At 47.7% G+C, this 24,519-nt stretch overlaps 1 protein-coding gene across 8 annotated transcripts in view; it reads left to right on the forward strand.

The window, feature by feature from the left end:
- Nucleotides 1–24,519, forward strand: part of LOC144691639 (FERM and PDZ domain-containing protein 4-like) — a 646,062-nt gene that overhangs the window by 582,127 nt on the left and 39,416 nt on the right. For all 8 annotated transcript variants that reach the window (XM_078559934.1, XM_078559941.1, XM_078559939.1 and 5 more), the window contains exons 6-7: nt 6,998–7,102; nt 11,429–11,536. In XM_078559934.1, the coding sequence (XP_078416060.1) occupies nt 6,998–7,102; nt 11,429–11,536 (213 nt within the window). The remainder of the gene's footprint in view (nt 1–6,997; nt 7,103–11,428; nt 11,537–24,519) is intronic.

Genomic DNA, 24,519 nt, shown 5'->3' on the forward strand with positions numbered 1-24,519 from the left:
AATCAGCTAGCGAGGGGGCAAGGAGGGTAGTTGTGTGTTCAGCAGTTTAGCAGGAGTAGAGTTGAGAGGCCAGGATATTGGTCTCATGGACAAAGATGAGCCCAGAGACGGCATGAGGATAGATAGAAGATAAACTGGAGAAAGGTGTGGGATCATGGTTAGGGTGATAGGAACATTTGGGGAATTTTGGCTTAGTGGGAATAGGAAGGGAGGAATGTGGCAGAGGCAGCTCAATGATTGGTCTCAATCTTATTTACAAAGAGCCAATGAACTCTTTGAATTTGTTGTTAGAGGCGAGAGTGAAGAGGGCAGAGGAGAGGGGTTTAAGGGAGAGATTGGTAGTGGAGAAAAGCTGCCACAGGTTATCTTTGCAATCCAGCATGATTCTGTATTAATGGATTGTTTTCACAGAGTAGAACAAGACCTGATATATGGTGCTTGATGTGATCAAGACAGATCTAATGATGAATGGCTCAACAAGTTTCACACCATATACATTCAACTCAGTGCCCCTTAGACTTAGGAAGGTGAACATAGGGGACTTCCTAAAGAGTAAGGATTTTACTAAAGATAAGGATGTAAAAGACAGAGCTAAGGGAATGAAAGAGCAGATTGACAGCTGCAAAATGAGGGTGAAAGACTGGATAACTGGGAGTTTGAAAGTGACATGGGGAGAATTTTTCCCTGGAGTGAGCTTAGAAGGAAGTTTGGTTAGGATCAAGAAGGGGACGTGAGTGCAGAGATACATGGTGAAGTGATCCAAGATGGCCTTATCTGTGATCGGATGAATCCAGAGAGGTCACGTGAGATGGTAAGGTTGAGGAGTAGGTGTGAATGAAGGTAGGAGAGTTTTTATGGAAGGAGAGGGGAGGACAGTGAAATCACAGGAGAGAGAGGGAAAGGTGAACTGTGATGGAGGTCAAAATTCCTAAGGATGATGAGTCATTCAGGTGGAGGCTGAAGGAAACATGCAGTGAGGATATCTTGGTGAAAAACATGGGATAGAGCTGTATTAGTGGTTAAAAAAAATGAGGATTTCAAAGGAGAGGTGAGAGGGATGATAAAAGGTGATATGCTCAAAGAAGAGAAGGTAGGAGAGAAGGTGGGGCCTGTATTGAGGTTTAATGATGAGAAGCACACAGTACCAAGGCAGTTTGGGCAAGGCAGGCAGTGGAAAGTATGGCAGGTGAGGTAGCATCAATAAGGGGAAAGGTATCACCTGTGAGTCAGGTTTTCGTCAAGACCACGATGTCAATGCAATTGTCCACAATAAGGTCTGGGATGGTCAGGATTCTAACCGTAAGCAAACAAGTATTCTGAAGGGCGATGTGGTGGGGAGGGGGCAATTAAAGATCTGCTGGCAGAGTGGGGTATTGCACCAGAAAGTGGTTTTGTCCCAGAAGCCTGAAGCACAACAGCAGCCATAAATGGGCTTTTGCAGTCACACTGGATGCTAACTCTAGTCTTGTTTTCTAATTAGCCCATACTTACAGAAATATTGGTTTGTACAGTATTGCTGCCTTAACACTGGGGAAGATTTGTGACCAGAATATTCAAATCGTGATTATGACTTTTGAACACCCACACTGACTGTTTTAAAATGTGTTTTGAAATCTGCCTGGCAATGGTAACAAGACTCCCCAGGAGGCAGTCATGGACCCATCAGACTCCTCCCTTGCACGTCCACCTGGAAATTCCACCCCCCACCCCCCCCCCCCCGCCCCCCAAACCCCCGGAACCCCTTCCCCCCAGAATCTCTTCCCCCTCTGGACCCCTTTCGCCCCTTGGGCCCCCTTTACCTTTAGAACCCCTTTCCCCTTGGAGCCATGTCCATGAGAATCCACCCAGCATGCCATGGACGTTCCTCCAGTGTGCTGCTGGTGTAAGGCTCCGGCATCTTCTGCTTCTCGGATGTCCGCGATGTGTGCAAGGCCCTGGCAGTAAGTCCTGACTTCTGCACGTCAAAGTTGTCAAGACATGTTCTGCACCAGCGTGTTTTCCCACCGACGGGACTAAGCTGGGGGTTGGTGAGGGGGTGGGGGATGTCTGAGGTTGTGGGGGGGTGGTTGACGGGGTTCCAAGGGGGAAGCAGTTCTGGAGGGAAAGGGGCTCTGAGGGGGGAAAATGTACCGAGGGTGTGGAAAAGCATCCGGAGGGGGAAGGGGCCTAGCCAGAGCGGGGAAGGGGTTTCGGTGGGGGGATGCCCGTGGGTGGACAATCCAGCAGAGGGGGATGAGTCAGGAGGGTTGGCCTTATAATTACATGCTGATTTATTACAATGAGGTTCCCAACATCCGATGGTGGGGAACACAGCACGCCGTCAATGGGCTGAGCGGATGATTGCAAACTGGTTTCGTGACATCATGAAACGAATTTTTGGAATCTCGCCATATTGTCCACACATGCCACCGAACACACCGACGCCAGTGGGTATGGAAAATCCCAGCCTAAGTGTAGAGAATTGATGCCAGAATACATTCAGAATGTTTTCTTCAATACATGGGTGACAAGAAATGTATGAGAAGTGGCTTCCAATTCTTTGGAAACATTTTTGATAAATACAAAGCACAATATGCTTGCTGAACATGGTGGCAGAGGTGTGAAAAGCAGTATCTTTGGCTGTGCTCCAAAGAATTCTGCGGCTTGTAATTAGGAGTGCAATTATTATTGTTGGTGGCATAGTCATGGTGCATTGAGACAACATTAGTATTGTAGTTACCCTTTACTCATCTAACGGTGCTTCTGTCCACGCACCCATAGACAGGTACACACTCACGCACACATACACAACACTTGGTTGTACATCCATGTACTCCTTAGTTACATTTCATAACAGGGGGCGATTGATTTTATTTTCCTTGTGTCTCACTCTTCCTGGTGAACCAATATTATTACTAAAAATATATACAGCATTGCATTATTAGAACAAGTCTTCTTGATTTCTAAAGACAACCAACGTTCATGGAAAGATTGTCTCAAATCTTCCAGTATCCGGAACGTCGGAGATTGCGTTTAAGTTGGGAGATGCGCATCAGGACCCCTCAAAAGTCCTGACACACAGGCGCTAAAATTTCCTGGGAAGTTTAAACTTCCAGTGGGCTGATTTCATCTGTCTCTGTCTTAGCATCTCTGACAAAGAGCTCAGTGTCAGAAACTTGGACCAGATACGTGGGACTCATGTGGATACTTACCCAGGAAATATTACGCTAGTTATTACCTGGTGTAACTCAATGATTAGCTAATGTAACTGAACTGAGCACAACAACTGCCCCCTCCACAATACCCCCTTGACGGTGCGACTACCCCCAACCCAACTTGACTACTCCCAATGTGACTACGTCCCCAACCCGACCCACCTTCCCTAGCCACCTGCCCACTCACTTACTCACCCAGCCACTCACCTAACCTCTCACTCACTCACTCACTTACCCACCTACCTACCCACCCACTCACTCATTCACCCCACCCACTCACCCACCCACTCTCCCACCCACAAACTCATCCACCCACCCATTCAACCACTCACTCACCTACCCACCCACTTGCCAACCCACCCACTCAGCTACCCACTAACTCATTCACCCACTCGCTCACCCACTCATTCAATCACCCACCCACTCAGCCACCCACCTGCTCACCCAGCTATTTACTAACCCACTTAGCCTCCCACCCACTTGGCAGCCCACCCACCCATGCACTCATTAACCCACTGAAAGGCTTGAGACCTTTAAAAAATGACCTGAATATGAGCTAATGTTGTGAAAAGGGGGCATGTCCTCTCTTCATCCACCTTTTCTTGTGTTCCATAGTCTTCTGCATAGATGTCAGTGCTGACCCATCAATGCTTCAGCCAGGATCAGAAAAGGGTCAACTCATAGAAATCTTTGTGGGCAGCATCAAAGCGTACAGCATCAGCACTGACCGGAAGATCTAGGACAATATTTCATTTTTGCAATAAGAAAACCAACTGTTTTTGCAGGCTGTGGAATAAAATGATTACCACATCATTGGCATAAATGCCTGAAAGCATACTATAGTCACTACAGCTGGTCACAGTTAAATATAGCCTAACTGTGTACTCAGATTAGTTGTGTGCTATTGATTATTCTGCTTCCTGAAGCTTACAGAAAATATAATTTGTGTTCCAAATCTCATGGCCTCAGAGTTAATGAATATACAAAGTCTTTAAGGTCTCAGATATTAACACAGAGCTTCATGGGCCTCAGAGCTAGTTTGTTTATTAAAATTCATTGGCCACAGTTAATCTGCTTTAGAAAGTTTATAGAACCCAAAGGTCCTGAAATTATGCCATGGGGGTATTAACATACGACTGTTTAACTTCTTGGTTTGAAATTCCTCTCTCTGCTATTGAACATATCTAAACTAAATGGGTTAATGGTTCTGCAAAAATGATGGAAAGGAATTTTAGACCAGAAAATTCAGTATTTCAACGTTAGTATCCCATAGTGTACGTAATAAGAATTCATGATTTAGAAAATAGCATTTAGATGAATACAAGAGAAGGTATCCCACCAATGTTTTCTCAATTAAAGCCAAGGAAAGAAAATCAAAGTTATGTTTAAAAAAACCCGCTGGTAATGGTATTTTTGGATGCGATTAATACATTCTTTTTTAAAACACATGTCTTTCCCAACCATAATTTAAAATGACTGTTAATTTTATTGAAGAAAGCATATAGCGTGTCTGCTATTTTGGCAGTTTGCTTGCCACTAAAAGTCAAAAGAAGTGAATGCTTTGGGCTCACCTAATTACTTCTTGGGTAAATGCACCACCTGGTATGGTACTAAACCATAGATATAAGAAGGCCAGTGCCTTGAGCCCTGGTCTGTGCTGAGTTGAATTGCCTTCAGTTGGTCAGGGCACTACAGTTAGATGATGGTTGATTTGGACATTAGTGACCCGAACTGCTGATTGTTGTAATGGGTCAATTGATTGAAACTGCAGAGTCTAAAAATAAGAAATAGGCACTAACAAAGCCAAGGAAACTTTTGGAAGCACATTAGCAAACGTTCTGTGGAGTAAGGAATCTAGCAACAACTCTCAGTGCATTTAACATCATTAAACATCCCAAGGTACTTCACAGGAGCATTATCACAAAATTTGACAACGAGTCATGTAAAGAGATATTGGCACAGATGACGAAAAGCTTGGTCAAAGTGGTAGGTTTTAAGGAACGACGTTAATGAGGAGAGAGAGGTAGAGAGTTGGAGTGGTTTAGAAAGAGAATTTCAGAGCTTAGAGCCTAGGCAGCTGACAGCACAGCGACCAATGGTGGAGCAAATATAGGCCAGAATTGGAGGAGCGCCAGGGGTCTGTGAACATTTGCGGGTGGGGCGCTGGAGGGGGTTACAAGGAGAGGGAGCAGCAAGGCCATGGAAGGATTTGAACACAAAGATGAGAATTTTAAAGTCAACGTGTTGCCAGCTTGGGAGCTAATGTAGGTCTGTAAGCACAGGTATGATGGGTGAGCAGGACAAGGTTTGGATTAGAATATAGGCTTTAGAGTGATAAATCTATGTAGGATGAGAACATGGTTAGGAAAACATTGTAGTAGTCTGGAAGCAACAAGGACATGCTAAGGGCTGCCACAATAGATGTCCTGATACAGGCGCAGAGATGGGCAAGGTTACAGACTTAAAAGTAGGCAGTTTTGGTGATGGAAAGGTTATGAGATCAGAAGCTCATCAGAGAGTCAAGTAAGATGCTAATTTCATTATTATTTTATTTTTGGATCATGTGCACTTCAGAATGTTGTGAAACAGATTAGTTGAAATTGTTTGTAAAATAAATCACTGAGACTGCAATAATGTACACATATTTTTAAGGTTCCTTATTACTTGAGTTTGGTTATTTACAATAAGTTGTATTTGAGGTGGAATTCATTTGCGCAGAAACTTTGATTATTTTAGATGAGATCATCAAGTGCTCGGTCTTGTCAAATTGCAGTGACTTCCGACCAGTGCTGGCAGACGCTGACTTGTGACTGAAACAAGGACACAGTGTAGAATGGATATCACTGCATTCAGTAAACATTGTGTATATTTGAGGATCTCAGCCTCATTCAATAACATGAAAATGCTTCCAAAATATCTTAATGAGAAAAGCTCTCCTTATTTGAAATTAGAAAACTGACAAGAGAAGGACTTAGTAAATTGCAGGCTAACTGTCATCAAGAAATTGGTAATAGTTAGGATGTTGTTATGAAGCCATTAATGATAAAACCTTTACCTTTACAATACTTAATTTCCATAATGGATTTTAAAATACACCTTCAGTTTTTTTCATACAACCGACAGAACTGGCATTGTGTGAATTTTGTACAGCTCACCACCACCTTCTTGGGGCAACTAGGGATGGGCAACAAATACTGATCTTGCCAGCGATGCCCACATCCCATGGAAAAAAAAGAAAAAAAAATGTTCATGTTAAGTGAATTTATGGTATTGGGCAGCATAGTTGGGCAGAATTGCAGCATTGCCACTTGATGCCAGGTTGGTCCAAATTACAGTCAACTCTCACTGATCTGCTAAGCTTAGCCACCTTGTTGTGAGGTGATGCTGAGCTAAGGTCATGTGCTTTCTTAAAACAGAAGATGGGGCAAGTGTGGTGGGGAGGTGGTGGTGAGGGGGTGGAATCAGCATTGCTATCAACTTGGTGCAGAAGCTTTGGGAAGAGTCACCCATCGGCCCACTGGAGGCATAACCAGAAGGTAAGAAAAACAAGATGAAACAACAAAAGATAATTAGAATTTAAAATACAATCTATAAGGCAAAACAGGATATGGAACATTTCTGTATTGATGGTAGTCCCTGAATAAAATCAGACCTGAGCAACTTGTTACATTTTGTGTTGTAATCAAAACGCTCTGGAGGACTGTAAGACAGTTTGTGGTTGAACTGAAATACCTTTGAGCACTCGAGTAGATTAATGGTACCATTAGCAAATCCTAACACCTGAATCTTGATCCCTGTTTCAGTCTCCGAAGTCTGCCTTTATGAGTGCAGCGAAGAAGGCCAGGTTGAAGTCCAACCCTGTGAAAGTTCGCTTCTCTGAGGAGGTCATCATAAATGGTCAGGTCCCGGTAAGTGGAGATGAGGCCGATATGGTGCATTTCATAGACTTGTGGGATATTAGCACCTACCATTGAGATGAACAGCTTTGTGGCCGAGCATGTCATTTGTTCTCTTTGCATCACCAACTCCGAATCTAGTTCCAGCATAGGCTGATACTGAGCTGCCAGGAATATAATAAATGTTGTCACCTTCTTACCTCAGAGATTTTTATTACTTAGAATTACATAGAATTTACGGCACAGAAACAGGCCATTCAGCCCAACTGATCTGTGTCAGCATTTAAGCTCCACATGAGCCACTTCCCACTCTACTACTTCCCACCCTAGCAGCCTATCCTTCTGATAATCACTAAACATATTTGGAGACAGTTAGTGAACTATGACAAAGCTGGTGTGGGGCTTTAGCTCCCTAGAGCCTTGCTACATATTAGAGTATGAATCAGTAAAGCATGTTCTTCAGCATAAATCAATAGATAGCTTCCACATGAAACACTGTTTTCACAGTAGTTACGTGGTCAACCGTTTGTGCAGTCTGCAGTTGTTTGCAAACTTGCTGAGCTTAAAATACATTTTTGTTCAATCAGGAGAATGTAATCTGTCAGGGGCAGAAAAATCCTAAAGCTGCAGTAAAGAGGCTCATCAGTCAATGGTGAGATTTTACTGAAAGAGAAAGATGTTTGTCATCCTCACAACAATTTAAATGTTTATATTGAAATCGTGTTGTCCTATCTGTTAAAACTGAGGGACCCATTTAGTATGTCCTTATTATAGGGTAAATTTTACAATATACTGCACCCAGTTCAGAGCTTTGTGAGCATATTGAACACAGAGGGTCATGTGTCCTGTTCACAGCCCCAAAACTTTTCTATTCATTAAACTCATTAAACCAAATGGGTGAGAAACAGTATTGAAACACTAACCTCTTTATTCCAGTTGTACATTTCCATGACACCAAGCTGTACACTAGGAGCACCAAGTTAATTTATCCCAATATACAATTCCATTTTATATGTTACATTTATTAAGATTATACTCAATTACATTCCTTTATGTCACAGTTTTGTAACAATTGGAAATTAATGGATGGATTTAACAGCCATTAAGGGGACTAATTACTCATTTACACTCTATGATTCTGTTGTTATATAAAAATCTAACTCCTGCAAACCAGAAGAATAGGTTACAATCAAACCAACAGCCTTGCTTTACTTGGCAGTGGTAGTTCAGCTGCTTTGAAGCTTCTGCTGCATCTTAAAGTTGACCATGAGATAGAGTTTGGAAGGCCATCTGCTAATGTTAACTAGCAGCCTCTTAAAACATTCTGCCAGTCTACAGGAATACCCTGCTAAGCCCTGACTCAGATACCAACTACACTCTCACAACCCCAAAACATCAAAAAGGTCAACATTACAAAAGTTCCTACCCAACATTCCTGTTTCATTTTCAGCTTTGGCCTAAGGATCAATAATGCTTCCATAAGACCATTAGACATAGGAGCAGAAATTAGGCCATTCGGCCCATTGAGTCTGCTCTGCCATTTAATCATGGCTGATAAGTTTCTCAACCCCATTTTCCTGCCTTCTCCCCGTAACCTTTGATCCCCTTACCAATCAAGAATCTATCTATCTTGGTCTTAAATACACTCAATGACCTGGCCTCCACCACCTTCTGTGGCAATGAATTCCATAGATTCACCACTAAAGAAGTTTCTCCTCATCTCTGTTCTAAAAGGTCTTCCCTTTACTCTGAGGCTGTGCCCTCGGGACCCAGTACCTCCTGCTAATGGAAACATCTTCCCCCCATCCACTCTATCCAGGCCTTTCAGTATTCTGTAAGTTTCAATCAGATCCCCCCTCATCCTTCTAAACTCCATTGAGTATAGACCCAGAGTCCTCAAACGTTCCTCATATGTTAAGCCTTTCATTCCTGGGATCATTCTCGTGAACCTCCTCTGGACCCTCTCCAGGGCCAGGACATCCTTCCTGAGATACAGGGCCCAAAATTGCTCACAATATTCTAAATGTGGTCTGACCAGAGCCTTATAAAGTCTCAGCAGCACATCCCTGCTTTTATATTCTAGTCCACGCGAAATAAATGCCAACATTGCATTTGCCTTCCTAACTAGCGACTCAACCTGCAAGTTAACATTAAGAGAATCCTGGACTAGGACTCCCAAGTCCCTTTGCACTCCAGACTTCTGAATTCTCTCCCCATTTAGAAAATAGTCTATGCCTCTATTCTTCCTAAGTGCATTACCTCACACTTCCCCACGTTGTATTCCATCTGCCACTTCTTTGCCCATTCTCCTAACCTGTCCAAATCCTTCTGCAGCCTCTCCGCCTCCTCAATACTACCTGTCCCTCCACCTATCTTTGTATCATCTGCAAACTTAGCCAGGATGCCCTCAGTTCCTTCATCTAGATCATTAATGTATAAAGTGAAAAGTTGTGGTCCCAACACTGACCCCTGCGGAACTCCCCTAGTCACCGGCTGCCATCCTGAGAAGGACCCCCTTATCCCCACTCTCTGCCTCCTGCCAGACAGCCAATCTTCTATCCATGCTAGTACCTTGTCTCTAACACCATGGGCTCTTATCTTACTGAGCAGCCTCCTGTGCGGCACCTTGTCAAAGGCCTTCTGGAAGTCCAAGTAGATAACATCCATTGACTCTCCTTTGTCTAACCTACTCATTACCTCCTCAAAGAATTCTAACAGATTTGTCAGGCATGACCTCCCCTTGATGAAACCATGCTGACTTTGCCCGATTTTACCATGCACTTCCAAATATTCTGAAATCTCATCCTTAATAATGGACTCTAAAATCTTACCAACGACCGAGGTCCGGCTAATCAGCCTGTAATTTCCCGTCTTTTGCCTCACTCCCTTCTTAAACAGGGGGGTTACATTAGCGATTTTCCAGTCCTCTGGGACCCTCCCTGACTCCAGTGATTCCTGAAAGATCGCCACTAATGCCTCCACTATCTCTTCAGCTATCTCCTCCAGAACTCTGGGGTGTAATCCATCTGGTCCAGGTGATTTATCCACCTTCAGATCTTTCAGTTTTCCTAGCACCTTCTCCTTGGTAATGGCCACCATACTCACCTCTGCCCCCCGATCTCTTGAACTTTGGGGATGTTACTCGTGTCTTCCACTGTGAAGACTGACGCAAAGTACCTATTCAGTTCCTCCTCAGCTTCTGCCACAGTCCAACTTCAGGTTTCAGGGATTATTGTTTTAACCTCCCTGGCTTCAGGGTCTGCTACAATCACCAGCCCACTTTAACTACAGCCTCAGGCCTTGTGCTTTTTCCAGTTCTGGTATCTTGGGTTTTGCTCACAACCTCAGGCCTAACTGTCTCAACCAGCTTTTGCATGCCACTGTCTCCTGTTCCATGCCTCAGTGCCCCCCTTCCTGCCAAGGATGACAACTCGAGTCTCTCTGCTACCCTTGTACATTTTGTTCCTGGATCTTGCAGAACTGACCAGGGCCCCATCGGAACATTAATCTGAAGGCTTTCTGGCCTAGATACAAGGTCCTACTTTTAGATCCATCAGTCCCGTTCAGAGCCTTTCCTTCCCTTACCTCATCCAGCTCTTTCCTTCTCCAGACCGCAGCTCAAATCCTGTCTTGGGCCTCAGTCTTTGTTTCATTTTAGAATGTATATATTATAGCATGTCCTATCTAGTCCTGCTCCCCACCAACAACTAGGTACATTTTCTTTTTCATCTTGATGCATGTCTTAACCTTTAAATACTACAAAATGTGCATTTTCAATAAATCAGGAAAGGAATTTAAACAGGTTGCATAAAGACACAGTGGGAAATGGATGATAGAGCAGACATAGGACAGTACAGATTACTAATGGCAAGACAGAAGGAATGGAACAGACAAACAAAGTACTATCAGAGTCAACAATGCAAAAAAGTGAGTGAGAGTCAAACAGAGAGCAAGAAAACAGATAAAGGTAGCTCCTACATCTTATGGTCTTATAGAAGGACACTAACAAGAGTTGGAGCAGGAGAGAAACCAAGAGATAAAAAAAGGTACAATTTCTATTTTTCCACTTTGAGCAGTGGCACAGGAGGTCAACTCATGCTTATTTAATGTTTCAATCTGTCTGGTTTCTTCCAGGAATAGATCTTACACAAATTATTTTCTGTAAATTTATGATGAACGAATATTCTAAACTGGAAGGGATCTAATGTAAGGAGCGTTTCACAGTTCAATGCACTCACTGGAGATAATGAGCAGAAAATGTGATCATGTATGTTGCAGAAATGCCACTGCAGTCTTGAGAAGGTTAGACGGTAATGTGCCTGCCTTGTCTATTCACAGGACACTGTCAAAGACAATTCCCTCCTGTTCATGCCGAATGTATTGAAAGTTTACCTTGAGAATGGACAAACTAAATCTTTCCGATTTGACAACAGCACAACAATGAAGGTAAGTCTTTGCTTATGGTAAACAGTGCAATCAGGCAGAGCTGAACCTTTGCTTTTCGATTGTTGTGCAAGTACAGGACTTGACTGCATCAAAATATATAGGTTCTCAGGCATTTTAGAACCACCTGCCCCGTGTTCTAACACTACTGCTGAACGTGTATGACAGGAGTTCTTAATGAGCTGTATAAATATTTGCAGTTCCCTCTACTGCCTCGTACCTTTGAGTTGCAACATTTCTAATCCTAAGTCAGTACAGTAAGTGCAATTACCGGCAATTTTAAGTTTTAAGAGACCAACTCTTTTTCATTTGTGCATTGTAGAGGTAAGGAATATCAATTCGGCATCACGAGTTGACGTTGGGTATCCAGAGTATCAGTCACTGACAGTTCGAGTACAATGTTGCCATGTGCCAAGTAAAACACCTTCTGCTCAAACCCCAAACTATACATCATCTAATGCATGAGCGCAATCTTTTCCCAGTCTAAATTTTCTAAATTCACCAGTGTCTGACCTGGGGCTAATTTTAAGCTCATCTCACATATGGTACTTGCAGCTATCAAAGAGAGGAGCCTTCAACTTGGACAAGATTTGAACAAGTGTTGTGACTAATGGCAGAGATAGGGAGCCCATTCTGTTGGGGGGTGCGGGTGGGGGACTTCTGTGGCAGGGGTGGACAGGTGAGCAGCATATGTTAAATATACATCTTAAAGCCAACATGCTGTAGTACCAGGATATCCAGCAATATTTTTATCTTCCCCCAAGTAGAGACACAGTGCTATTTCTAAGCAATGAAGACTGAAGAGACTTTTGGCACATGTTAATTAAAAAGAGGTCTCTGGCTATCTGCATGCTGGATATACAGAACAGTGATCAGTGCAGTGAGTAACACAGGGTACGATCATTTAATTCAGCAAGGAGGTATACCAACTTCATTAAAAATGTTCCGCAAACCCTTCCTTTTTCTTGCACGAACAGACCGTGTCAGCATATCAAAATACTTGTGCTTATCGTTGCCGTGGCAGAAGCATATGACTGTCCTGGTTGTTCTCTTCTGCAAACCAAAGAAGAAACAATTTCTCAAGGCAATGGCTCAAGTTCCATTCCAATCCACGTTTTTGAGGAGCTGCTTAATTTGCTGAATAGCACTTTTTAAAAAAGAAGTGGGGAAGGATAGAGGCAATTAATTCAGCATTAAAGGACAACAACAACAAAATGATAAATGTGGCCTGCCAGAAAATGTAATGTTGGCAAACCACCAGTTACGCTGACTTTTGAGCATTGCTGCTGGAACCACAACATCAGGTTAGAATACATTTAACTCCAATCCATCTAACTCAGAGACCAGTAAAAGCAGAATATTGGTTGTGTCACTGTTGTGTGATGGGCCAAAGTTTTCTAGGCCCTTTGGGGGCAGGCTGGGGGGCAGGAGGGCTGGCAGGAGGGTGTGGGAAGGCGAGCCCAATGTCTTCCCGCTGTCATGTAATATTGCCAGTGGTGGGAAAGTTGGCAGTTTGAATGCTGGCTGAATGAGGCCGATTGAGCCACTTGAGTGGCCAATTAAGGGCCACTTTCCGACTCTGTGAGCAATTTGCCGCATCAGGATGACCCACTGCCCCATGGGGTGACTACTGGGTAAAATCTATTGACCTCCCAGTGGGAACCCAACCCAACTTCAAAGGCACCTGGTCACTAACCGTGATGCTGCTTAGGCTGCAGAGTTGCCGGCCTCTGATTGGTCTGGCAGGTGTGGGGGCAGACTGCTTGGGCAGCGGCCCCAGTGGCAGCCTCTTAATTGGCCACCGCTGGGAATATACCTCCGTGAGTTCTGCACCACCCACCCAAGTGGGGTTACTTTCCATTTTGAGTTCCTGCGGCAGGACATCCCCGTTAATGGCAAAATCCAGCCCATGGGCTTTCTCTGTGGTATTTCCATCATCAGGGTTGAAGATATACTGGGAGAATGCGGTGTCATTCCAAGTACTTTCAGTAGATGTTTTGTGACTGCAAATCTGTTGGTAATTCAACTTTATTGCTGTAGTTGTACATAAATTGAAATGAAATAAATTCAATCCAAACACTGTAGTAATGGATAGCACAGGAGGTGCTTGTACTTAAATTATATGATGACAAGAAGGCTAAAGCCTATATTTCTGAATATCTTTCTATTTTCTTCCTATTACGTTTTTCTTTTCTGGGGGTTGTATGGTTCTGTAGGTACTGGGAGCGCTCTGGTATTCATTGAGTGACCATTCTCTATGTGTCAGCCTACACAGGAGCATCACAGTTAAAACTAATCCTACATTTACTAACATCCGCTGGATAAAGTTTTCTTTCTTGTCGAGAGCCAAACAAGAGCAGCACCAGGAACTCTTCATTGCATTCATCAGCCTGACTGAAGCATTTGACTCAGTAAATCACGAGGAGCTATGGATTGCATTCCAAAGATTTGGATGTCCAAGAAACTTCTTCATAATCCTGCAGTTGCTTCATGACGATACAACTGTAGTTGTCTTGAGTGGGAAATCTGAAACAGACACCTTCAAAATTTGGACCAGAGTCAAGCAAGGTTGTGTGATAGCCTCCATACTATCTACAATCTACCTGACAGTAGCTGTTGACCTCATCAAAGATCAACTACCCTCTGGTGTCCGTATTAAATACTGCCTAGATGGAAAACTCTTCAACCACAGTCGCCCCCATGTCAAAACTAAACTGACCACCACAGACGTACATTATCTACACTTTGCAGATGACTGCAGTGCTGTTGCCCACTCTGCACCAGATTTGCAAGTCTCTCTCAATTTCTTCAATTCTGCATACATGAGACTCAGCCTGTCCTTGAATGTTACCAAAACAAAACTCATATATCAACCCACACCTGGTCAGCCAAATATTCCACCTCCCATATATGTTGAAGGAGAGACTCTGGAATATGTTGAGAACTTACCATACCTTGGCAGCCACCTCTCTCAAATTGACCGAGGAGATCCAACACTGGATCAGCTGTGCCAGCTCAGCCTTCTACAAACTATGGCAGCAAGTGTTTGATAACAAAAACCTCTGCAAGTCAACAAAAGTCCTAGTGTACATAGCAGTTGTTGTCACCACGGCTCCTGTGCTGCAGTGAGACCTGGGCTGTCTATCAACAACACATAAAAGTGCTAGAGAAATACCATTAGCAATGTCTCCACCGCATCCTCCAGATTCATTTGGAGGACCGTCGAACAAATGCTAGTGTCCTTCTTGAAGCTCATTCCATGAGCGTTCAGGTAAAACTCCTGCAAAGTCAAAATTGCCTGGACACTGTGTTCAGATACCTGAAAACCATCTCCCCTGCCAGGTCCTGTTTTCTCAACTCTCAAATGGCTAATGTTCCAGGAGAGGGCAAAGAAAACGCTTAAAAGATCCTCTGAAGCTTTCCTTGAAGTGCGGTATCATTGACATTAATAACTGGGAAGAGCTTGTCACCAGTCTTCAGAATGGAGATAACTTGTCAATCAAGCTGCATCATGCTTTGAGTCACAACACCCTGATGTTGAGGAGAGTGGCGGCAGAGAAGGAAAGAAAAGGAAGCAAATCCTGCACTCTGGATCTTATTGCCTCATGTAAAGTCCTGCCCCATGCGCCAAAGATCTGTGGGTCAAAAACTGGCCTGGTCAGTCACATGAAGACACATGGCAGAAACTCGCAACCCTGACTAGACATCATCTTCAAATCCAGGGACAGCTGACAACAACCACTAGATAGCGGTTAAGAGCAAGAATCCTAACTGACTTCCACCCCTACAGCCGCATGGGCCACCACCACTCCTGCCCCTCCCCCAACCTACCTCCTTGGCCCACGGTGTAACTGCAGGATAGTTAATTCAGCACAGAGGAAGGAAATTTTTAACATGCAACCTTCCTGGAGAAGTGTATGTACCAATAAAGCCATCATTCTGTTGTGGCTGTGTACCTCGTCACCTGTATGGTCATTCCATGAATATCTTGGTGATCACTGCAAGTTAGAATTTTGTCCCTAATTGTTCTTTAAAGTCACCAGTATATAAAGTGTGACCACTGCAGTTAACACCATACACGATTGATACACTGTTGGAGCTGAGATGATTCATTGGCAAATATCCTTAGCTACAAGTTAAATGAGTCAAGGCTTTTAGTTTGTCTTTCCCTATTGCACCCAAACTTCTCACTGTATATTTAGCACTGTAAGTGAAAATTTTGACCCATATCTTCCTGTCAGCAGCAAAGCTGTGGCTTACGCTGCTGGCTGCATTTAAAGATATGTTGTCACCTTTTTTTGTGGTCTGCAGCAGGAACTTGCTCTCCTGACTGTAGTGTGGGTCCATCAGCCTGGTCAATGGAGAGGGCTCATGATGAGACACAATTTAGGCAAAGCCACGCCCCCTTTGACATCACAAGCTGAAGACACACCCTATGAGGTCTGCCTTTAGATCAATGACAGGTATTTTAAAGTGTTTGCCAGTGTTTTCATGGTTTCTTTATTAAACTTTTAATTCTAGCTCCCCCCTCACCTGAACAGTGTTCACCTCCATCCACACCCCCATTACCCCCTGTTCCCCCGTCTCCCCACACCCCCAGCTGTGCTCATCCCGCCCTGCCCCCCCACCCCACTCTCCCACTTGCCTGGCAGCCCTCAACTCCCCCACCTCCCCAGCTGTGCTCGCCCTCCCTCCCCCACTCTCCCCCATCTCCCCAGCTGTGCTCGCCCTCCCTCCCCCCTCTCCTCCACCTCCCCAGCTGTGCTCGCCCTCCCTCCCCCCTCTCCTCCACCTCCCCAGCTGTGCTCGCCCTCCCTCCCCCCCATTCCCCCACCTCCCCAGCTGTGCTCGCCCTCCCTCCCCCCCCTCCCCCACCTCCCCAGCTGTGCTCACCCTCCCCCCCCCATTCCCCCACCTCTCCAGCTGTGCTCACCGCACCCCACCTCACCCGCCTCCCTAGCTATGCTCAAACCCACTGCACAACCCCCCACTCACCCACCTGCCTGGCTGTCCTCAACTCTCCCACTCCCCCACCTCCCAGCTGTGCTCAAACCTCCCAATTCCCCCATCTCCCTGGCTGTGCTCACCGCCCCAACTCCCCAAACCCCGAGCTGTGCTCACCCCATACTCCCCCTCTCCCCAGATCCCTGGCTCTTCTCTGACATCAATGGGGCTGAGGAACCGTGAATGTAAGGTGACCAGAGTCAGTGTTTGGGGTGGGGGGGTGGAGAGAGTGGGTGAGCAAAACTGGGGGTGCCAAGGAAGGGATTTATCAAAGTTGGGGGGTGGAGAGGTGAAGGGTTGAGCAGGGCCGAGGATGCAGAGAGGAGGGAGGTGTGAGTAGAGCCAGGGATGTGTGGGTGGGGTGGGGGGTGGGGTGCTGGTTGGCGGGGAGCAGAACCGGCGGTATGGAGGGAGCTGAGCAGAGTAAGGGATACAGAGGTGATAATGAGCGGAGTTGGGGTTGTGGAGGGGGATGAGCAGAGCCCGGATGGTGGGGGGGGGTGGGGGTGTGGGGTGTGGAGGCAGATGCGCAGTGTCAGGGGTGTGATGGGGAATGAGCGGAGCCCAGGGTGGGGTGTGGAGGGGGGTGAGCAGAGCCCGGGTTGGGGGGGCGGGGTGGGGTGTGGAGGCAGATGCGCAGTGTCAGGGGTGTGGAGGGGGGTGAGCGAACCCTGGGTGGGGTGCGGAGGGGGGTGAGCGGAGTTGGGGGTGTGGAGGGAGGTGAGCGGAGCCTGGGTGGGGTGCGGAGGGGGGTGAGCGGAGTTGGGGGTGTGGAGGGGGGTGAGCGGAGCCTGGGTGGGGTGTGGAGGGGGATGAGCGGAGTTGCGGGTGTGGAGGGGAATGAACGGAGCCTGGGTGGGGTGCGGAGGGGGGTGAGCGGAGTTGGGGGTGTGGAGGGGGATGAGCGGACCCTGGGTGGGGTGCGGAGGGGGATGAACGGAGTTGGGGGTGTGGAGGGGGATGAGCGGAGCCCGGAGTGGGGTGTGGAGGGGGATGAGCGGGCCCTGGGTGGGGTGCAGAGGGGGATGGGTGGAGTGGGGTGTGGAGGGGGGGTGAGCGGAGCCCGGAGTGGGGTGTGGAGGGGAATGAGCGGGCCCTGGGTGGGGTGCAGAGGGGGATGAGCGGAGTGGGGTGTGGAGGGGGGGTGAGCGGAGTTGGGGGTGCGGGGTGGGGATGAACGGAGCCCGGAGTGGGGTGTGGAGGGGGATGAGCGGAGTTGGCGTTGCCAGGGGTGAGGGTTGGGTTGGAGTGTTTTCACGGCCCTGCTGGGGAAGAATTTTCCCATTGGCGTGTGGGGGTGGACCCCACACGTAAACTGACACGCGGTCACACCGGGCGAGCATCCTGACGTCACTACGTGCCATCGCGATATCTCGTCGGGCGGGCACGCGATGATGTCCGACACGCACCCGCCATTAATTAATGGGCCACTTGATTCCCCATTCGATGCCGATTTTTTGGCGCCCGTGCAATCTTTGAGTCAGCGCATGGGCGCGATGGGCAGGCGGGTAGGACACATTTGTATTAACCTCATCCACGGGCGGGATAAGAGGACTCACTGGGATCGCAAGTGTGCATTGTCAAGTATTTATTTTTCAAAGTTATTGATACTTGCCTGTGTGATCCACAATACTTCAAAACGCATACCAGCTGCTTTTTCTGGACTCTTAACCTTCAGTTCAGCACTCTGCAGTGAGGAATCTTTTCTGGGCCTGCAGGTTTCAGGAAGCCTTCCCTTAGCCTGGGAATGGGAGCTGAACTGTCCACTGGAGGCAGCTCCTCTGAGGAAGATGGGAGAGCTAGAAGGGGGAGGAGGCCAGGAGTGCACATTCAGCCTCCAGGGGAGCCACCTTTGGGAGGAGAGGCACAGGCACAAGGGGCGCAGGGCCAAGTGGTAGATCAAGGTGGAGGACGCCACTATCCTGCTGCCAGGGTTTACAGGCAGAGAAGCAGCTACCTCAATATGTCTGAGGTGCAGTGCAGAAGGAGGCTCCATCTCTCAAGGAAGACAGTCAACTATATCTGTCAGATGATTGGGCCTGAGATCTCTGCTAACTGTGTGAGTGGACACCCCATGCCAATGTCTCTGAAAGTCACAGCTGCCCTTAACTTCTATGCCTCTGGCTCCTTCCAGGGCTCGGTGGGTGATCTTTGCGGTGTCTCCCAATCAGCTGTCCACACTTGTGTCAAGCAGGTTACAGACACGCTGTTCAGACAGGCATTGACCTTCATCCACTAACATTGGGACCAGGCAAGTCAGACACAGTGAGCCAGAGGCTTTGTGGCCATTGTTGGCTTCCGCCGTGTCCAGGGTGCTACAAACTGCACACATGTGGTTATCAAGGCGCCAGCAGGTGAGCCCGGTGCCTTTGTCAACAGGAAGGGCTTCCACTCCATGAACATGCAGATAGTGATCACAGGATGCAGATTCTGCAAGTTTGTGCAAGGTACCCAGGCAGCTCCCTTGATGTCTACATCCTCAGACACTCCCAGGTGCCGGGGCTCTTCCCGGCTGGATGGATGGCTGCTGGGTGACAAGGGCTATCCCCTCAGAAGGTGGCTCATGACGCCTCTCTGCCATCCAAGAACAGAAGCTGAGCTGCGGTACAATAGGAGCCACGGCACCACAAGGGCTGTGGTGGAGAGAGCCATTGGTCTTCTCAAGATGTGCTTCCGATGCTTGGACCGCTCAGGGGGCGCACTCCAGTACCCCCCAGATCGTGTCTCGGTGATAGTGGTTGCATGCTGCGCTCTCCACAATCTTGCGCTGGAAAATGGGGTCGCAATGGACGATGAAGACGTCGACGCCGTTGCTCCTGCTGCACACGATGGGTCCAGCAGTGACTCGGAGGATGAGGAAGCACAGAGAAATGCTGAGAGGGTAGACGCTGACCTGAGCATACTCCAGAGAGGCAGGGACACCCAGGAAGTTTTAATCCAACGAACCTTCAGCTAGCACACCACAGATGGACCTACAGGACAAGCCTGGGCTGGAGGCTCAATACTTGATGCATAAGTGCAAAATCTGTCAGGTTAGGAACATTCACTAAGGGCCTTGTTAATAAAGCTGAATGTCCAAAAAGCACTCATTACAATTTTGGAAACCATACACATGCAGAAGAAAAGAGGCACCCTCAGCCATGGTGACAAATTTGAATTTAATATGTTAAGCAAAGCAACCTATTCCAAAAAAAAGAGTTACAAAAAGTGTTATAAAACAAAGCAAATAATAAGGACCTAATCTCGGGCCAACACAAAAGCACCAGTGATAAACCCGTGGTGTGCCTAAGGTGCCTTATGTTTTTGTTTCTGGGTGCTACCTCTTGGTGTTGCCCCATCGCTCGGAGTGGCATCTGAGACGGCCCACTGACTCTGCTGTCCTGTTGGCCTCGATAACCTTGGCGATCGTCCTCTGGCCTGTGGAGCCTGTGCTGGCCTTGCCTGGGAGGGAGCTGTCTGTTCCACAGCTAGCATCTCCCCAGTCGTCGCAGCCTCACCGGATGATACAGTCATTGGGAGAGGGGCGGAGGAGCTGCTGCCCTCATCCAGAGCGCCCTGAGAGGAGTTCACAGAGATGCCAGGCAGCTGCTGTGCTGACGTGAGGTCGCTTCGGACCTCCCTGCTCACCCTGGATGGATGGGCACCGAGCTGGGAAAGTTGGTGCCCAAACCATCTCCCACACTGGCACTAACCAGCTGAGGTCAATGCCCGATGATGTGCCTCTGGAGTTGTCTGCAACACCACAGCTGCAGGAAATGTGGCTGGGTGTGCGGGAGCGTCTGGTGGAGATACAGGAGGCTGTGCTTGGCTTGGTCTCCGTGGTGGAGGAGTCTACGCGGATGCTCGCCGAAGCAGTGAGCCACATGTCCGAGCGCCATGCGTCCTCCATGGAGAGAGTAGCGACTCTCGTGGAGAGCCTACTCCAGGAGACCCATCAGGGCTTCCTGGGGATGTGTTCTAACCAGCAAGCCTCATGTATCTCCCCCAGATGCACCCGCACACCCGGCCACATTTCCTGCAGCTGCTGCGTCGCAGACGACTCCAGAGACACATCATCAGACACCAACTGAGCATGTGCCTGATCCCCTGCAGCCCTCCAACTGTAGGTGCTATGGGCACTCTCTGTCTCTGCCAACTCCTCCAGCAACTGTGAAGTGCCCTCACCACTGTGCCCCAGGACACTAGCCGATGTTCGAATTCCCACCGAGGTGCTAGTATCTGTGCTGGTGCCTGCCTCACAGAAATGGTGTGACGCTGGTGAGACTTCAGGCCCCTCAGGCGTGAGAAGGGGCCTCTGCTGCTCCTCCTCCCGGCCGTGCTCTAATGATGCTGAAAGGAAGAACAAGGACAGTGGATCAGTTAACGTGGAGACAATGTCAATGTGCATTCCTGTCCCCTGGATCATTATCCTCATCCTTCCATAACCAATGATCAAGCCATGTTGCAAAATTAAATCAATTAACATTCAGCAGTGCTATGGCTGTTGGGAGGACAATGCTGACCTCACTGTTGGGCATAAATACCTGGCCGTGGCACCCCAGCCTCACCGACACCAGTGGACCTTAGCGCATGGCGCCTCTCCAGATCCAGGGCCTCCTGCTTGAAGTGGCTAAGAATGGTGATCTGCTCCTGCCTACCCCCAGTCCTTGCACACTCTGCCGCATTATGAACATTCTTCTCCTGAAAATGAGGGAAGAGCATTGATTAGTGCAAATTGTACATGGACTCTGCTCATGCATGTCCCACCCCAACCAGAGTGGGACATATCAGGGCTCCAGTGCCTCCTCACCCTGCTGCTGCTGATCACTCACACAAAGATGCTAGGCCTGCTCCACACCCCTCCCACCCCCTACCTTGGCCACCTGCTGCCTACATCACATTAGGCACCACACGATGCATCCTTCCATAGCAAGGAGGCGCAAGCACATGGAGCGCAGAGGGCAGCAGATGGTTCGTTGCCACGCCACCTTGAATCTCCCCTCCCAGCATGTCATCAACCTGACTTGGACATGTCCAGGAGTTCTGAATCTGCACCTAGGTGCAGCTCCCCCAGGTTGCCCCCAAACCAGTCATGTGGGTCTCAGTGTATCACATGCTGTGGGGGCAAAACACATCTCTTCACCACCCTCTCAGGGTGACCTCGGCACGGGCAATATCTGCTGGCCCACCCAGCAAAGGACAAATGCCGTCAATAATTCAATGCAGTCACTACACTCAGACTTGGGTGGTGGGGGGGGGTCAGCAGGGGGGTAAGCCGACCTGCTGGATTAAATGACCAATGCCAACATGGTACTCACCCTGCCAGAGCGCAACAAGTCATTGAAGTGCTTGCGACACTGGATCCAGGTGCATCGCACCACGTCGCAGGAGCTCACCACCTCCGCCACCTCCTCCCTGGCACATTTCGTCATGTGGGGGGGGCCTCCTCCTCCCATCCTGGGGAACCAGCACCTGCCGCCGTGCTGCCATCTCCTCGAGGAGGGCAGCAAGGCAGTCATCCAAAAAATGAGGGGCACACTGGCCCTGGCCTGTCCCGCTGCCCTACCCTCCAGCCTCGCCTGCTCCGCTGGCCTACACTCTGGACTGGCCTGCTCACCAGACGCCTTCTGGTGAGCCCTTCCACAGTGAGCAGTCTTGCAAAGGCTGCCAGCGCTTCATTTAAACAGGCTGCCGGGTCGCCATTGGACCCGACGGGCAATGCACTCCCACCGCTGCCCGCCCACTCCCACTATCCTCGGGAGTCCCGCTGGGCAGGCCTTATTATCCACGCCCGCTCCCGCTCCACCCCCCGCCAACCAGAAAATTCAGCCCCTGATATAAATGCCTGCATTCCTGAAGCTCTATACCTGCCAGGAGCAGCCCTGAACATATCAATGTAAAAACTAGGGCAAGACCTCGGCAAACAGCCCAAGTTTATGTGCTGAAAGGTCCCAGAGGGACCATCAGTGTGGACTCCCACTGAGCCATTTCTGGCAAACTGCAAGCACCGGGTCCCAGTGCAAGTCAGCTCCCCGGACCTTATGGTTCTGTTGCAGTTCTCAGCAGCGGTGAATGTCTCACTGTTATTGGTACCAGAGGACCTGGGCCATTAACATATTGCTGACACTTTGCCAGATAGCAGTATCGGCTTGGCTCCATGGGTAGCATTCTTGCTCCAAGGTCAAAAGGTTGTGCATTGAAGCTCGCTATGAACTCGAGCACATATCTTAAGATCAACAGTACAGCAAAGTAGTGAAGGACTACACCATTGGCAGAAATGCTATCTTTCTGCTGAAACATCAAACCAAGAATCCTGCCTGCCTGCTCTGTTGGACGTAGAAACATGGTAGAGGCAGGTTTCTTCTGGATGTAGCCTGCGCTGCAGTGGACGTGGTAATGCTTCCCCTTGGCTCTGTTTGAAAACTAGTGCTCTTGCCAATGTTTCTCTCTCAAACACTGCCACGAAAAACAGAATAACTGATTCTCCATCTCAAAACTGTTTATGGGACTTGCTATGTGCATATTGGTTTCCTGAATTTGATTCATGTGAATGTCCTTAAAAAGTATTTTGTTGGCTATAAACCAATAGGTTTCAGACATATGGGGGATGTAATAAGATAAATGCAAGTTCTTTCTTTATACCATGCATCAAATCAGCCAAGCTGATTTAGGTATATGACAGTAAGCTGTTGAATATATAGCTTTAATTAACTAAAACTCCAGTATATAGTGTGAAAATCTTATTTTGTGTTAACTGCAATGGACATATTTTACATACTTGTAACCTTAGAGCAATCAATGCTTTATGCTGGTACCCGGGAGATATTTGTATAATTAGGCCTGATCTTTACTAAACAATTTGTTTTGTCTTTTGTTGTAATCTTGATTATCTTAAGTAACTTTGATTTTCGGAATGTTGTCAGGAAGTTACATTTGCTACATGGCCAACAGGAAGTAGGTATTATTTTTAAAATTTCCCATTCTCTGAATTCCTTGCTTCTGAAGTCAGCAATAGGAACTGGCTGAGTGGGATGTAGTAGTCATCCAGAAGCTCACCCAGGTGCCTATACTTCATATACGAGCCCAGGCGGTGAGGCCGGAATCTTCCAGGCCCCCCGTGGTGGATTCCACCACGGCGGGGCTGACGAGCCATTGAAACCTCCGTTCATATCGGCAGGACCGGAAGATCCTGCCGGAGTGAGGGACTGCAAAATTCCAGCCAGAGTGCCTACAGTCCATTTGTGCATGGTGGGCACAGCTGATCCTCAGCCTGCCCTCACCCAGTGCCCAAATTGTGTGGTAAGCAGGAGTGGGGTCATTGGTTAGTTTTGCTCTCCCCGGCACCGCGTCCAGTCGTACCTTCACCACTGCCTGACTGAGATAATCTAATTCAAAACAAACCGTGTCTCAAAACTGATTCAGTGCCACGGTGTACGATGCATTTACCCACTGAAGCATCAAGCTTTTCCTATGGTGTGAATCCAGCCCTCATCAAGTTGAGACATGTAAATGTGAGAAAATGGATTATTTTCCCATTCCACATCTGTTGTGGTACAGGTCCCATTCAGAGCTAATCTGTTTCCACCTTCCCTAACAATGTGCAGTCGTTACTGTTTATAGCAGGCATGGTGGTGTTAACGCCTTTGGCCCACTATAATCATCAGACAGTGTGCTATCTTCCCAGGAGCTTCCTCATTCCCAGAGGACTGAGAGCAATGAATGGGGTGCTTGCCACTGCAGTCAGGCACAGCTCCACATCCATTCATTTAAGCCTCTTCCCTTCACAGAAGGTGAGATTCTGTCTAGAATCGACCCCTTAGAACTGACCCTGCTCATGTCTAACACCAGGAAAAAAACTGCCTCATGCAACTGCCAGCTAACCAGTGAACTCAGCAACCCTGATGGCCATCAAATCTATCGGAATAAAACCCACTGAAACCTGCAAGAAATACGCATATAGGCACAGAATGATCCATGGAGGGATTTAATTACAAATATGCCAA

Source organism: Cetorhinus maximus, chromosome 16 (assembly GCF_964194155.1).
Source record: "Cetorhinus maximus chromosome 16, sCetMax3.hap1.1, whole genome shotgun sequence".
In the NCBI taxonomy this organism is placed as follows: Eukaryota; Metazoa; Chordata; class Chondrichthyes; order Lamniformes; family Cetorhinidae; genus Cetorhinus; species Cetorhinus maximus.